This window comes from Brachionichthys hirsutus, chromosome 12 (genome assembly GCF_040956055.1).
Source record: "Brachionichthys hirsutus isolate HB-005 chromosome 12, CSIRO-AGI_Bhir_v1, whole genome shotgun sequence".
Classification (NCBI taxonomy): domain Eukaryota; kingdom Metazoa; phylum Chordata; class Actinopteri; order Lophiiformes; family Brachionichthyidae; genus Brachionichthys; species Brachionichthys hirsutus.
In genome coordinates this window covers 5,587,654-5,589,799 of record NC_090908.1, presented here as the reverse complement: position 1 = coordinate 5,589,799, position 2,146 = coordinate 5,587,654, and the positions used below count along the sequence as shown (strand labels likewise).

At 46.2% G+C, this 2,146-nt stretch overlaps 1 protein-coding gene across 1 annotated transcript; it reads right to left on the bottom strand.

The window, feature by feature from the left end:
* Positions 1-1,023: 1,023 nt before the first annotated feature.
* LOC137901887 (uncharacterized) lies at positions 1,024-1,890 on the bottom strand. Its single transcript, XM_068745917.1, has one exon. The coding sequence runs from the start codon at positions 1,888-1,890 to the stop codon at positions 1,024-1,026; it is 867 nt and encodes a 288-aa protein (XP_068602018.1).
* Positions 1,891-2,146: the final 256 nt, after the last annotated feature.

Genomic DNA, 2,146 nt, shown 5'->3' with positions numbered 1-2,146 from the left:
TAATGTTAAGGCTTGATAAAGAGTTTAATGCTGACGGGATCACTTCTTTGAATTTAGCAATAGCACCATCAGACAGACATCTAGTCAAGGCAGTTCTGTTTGATGGAACGTAGTCCAATAATACAAACGTAAAAGTGATGAACTTGTGGTCTGATAAAAAAGGGTTCAGTGGAAATACAATTAATTGATCAATATCAATACCATACGTGAGAACCAGATCCAAGGTGTGATTAAAGCTGTGGGTGGGTTCGTTCACTATCTGGGAGAAGCCAATTGAGTCCAGTAATGAGAGGAAGGCAGTAGCAAGGCAGTCGTCACTGACATCTACATGAATGTTAAAATCTCCCACAACAAGTATCTGTTCTGCTTTCAGAACTAAGCTTGTTAAAAATTCTGAAAATTCTGACATGAAATCAGAGTATGGGCCTGGAGGGCGGTAAACTATAACAATCAGGACTGGCTGGCTTGATTTCCATGTTGGGAGTGACAGACTAAGAATAAGACTCTCAAAGGAGGTATAGTTTAATTTAGGTTTAGTGTTAATCTGGAGCTCAGAGTTATAGATGGCTCCAACTCCACCTCCTCGGCCGGCGTCTCGAGAAATGTGAGAGTTAACATAACTCTGAGGCGTGGCTTCATTTAAACTGAAATAATCTTCAGGACCCAGCCAGGTTTCAGTCAAAGAGAAAATATCAACATGCTGATCTGAGATCAGATCATTTATTAAAAATGCCTTTGACGCCAAAGAGCGAATATTCAAAAGTCCACATTAAATGGTTTTACTATTATTAATTTCTGTGGCAGCAGTTTTTATGTTTATAAGGTTTCCAGGAGTAACACGTCTCCTGTACAATTTAACAACCTTAGGTGGTTTGGTGGAACAGACACCATCTCTATAGACACCATCTCTATGGGGTTCTGTGTGGGGTTCTGGATGGGGTTCTGGGTGGGTGACTGATCCAGAGGACGCTCAGAGATGGGTGTAGGACTATATCTCTGACTCCTGGTCCCGACTCTGGATTGTCAGGGTTTTGGTTGTCTAACAAACTCGGTCAGATTGCTAGAAATGAGAGCTGCGCCACCAAACGTAGGATGGACACCGTCTCTCCTAATAAGACCAGGTTTTCCCCAGAATGTCTGCCAGTTATTTACGAAGCCCACGTTGTTTTCTGGACACCACCTAGACAGCCAGCGGTTGAATGACGACATGCGGCTAAACATATCGTCACCCGTCAGATTGGGGAGGGGGCCAGAGAAAACTACGGAGTCCGACATAGTCCTAGCAAAGCTACACACCGACTCAATATTAATTTTAGTGACCTCCGACTGGCGTAGCCGGACGTCATTAGTGCCGACGTGGATTACAATCTTACGGTATTTACGTTTAGCTTTCGCCAGCAACTTCAAATTTGATTCAATGTCGCCCGCTCTGGCCCCCGGGATACACCTCACTATGGCCGCTGGAGTCGCTAGCTTCACGTTTCTGAGAATGGAGTCACCAATCACCAGAGTACTGTCCTCAGCAGGTGTGTTGCTGAGCGGGGAAAATCTATTAGAAACGTGAACGGGGCGGTGGTGAACCGTAGCGGGCTTCGGACTATGCTTCCTCCGAACAGTCACCCAGCCGCCTTGGTGTCCCGGCTGCTCGGGAGCAGCCGGGAGACGGTTAGCGGCTCGGTCCGCACCGCTAAGGGAGGGCTGGCTAGCTATCGAAGCTACTGGATTCGCTTCTATGGTGCGGAACCGGGTCTCTAAATCATTTAGCCTCATCTCCAACATAGCAAATAGACTACACCTCTTACACGTTTCGCTGTCAGTAAAGGAAGCAGAGGAGAAGCTAAACATTTGACACACTGAGCAGGACAGCGGAGAGGCAGAGGGAGAAGCCATCGCTAGCTAGCTAGCGGTGCTAAAAGCTATTCGATAGTTAGCTTATCAAACCAAAGGAGAAACGCCCCAAAGAGTTGTGAAAATTGGCGGCGTTAATCCGCTAACAATAAATAGGACAGGGAGTGATTAAAGTTATGTGGGAAAAGAGCAGAAAAAGTGGCAGAGAGCACAAACAATTTGTGTAACAAGCGGACAGGAAGTGACGCAATACGCTCACCGGTACGTCAGTCTCTCAGCTCAGAAACATCACATAGAG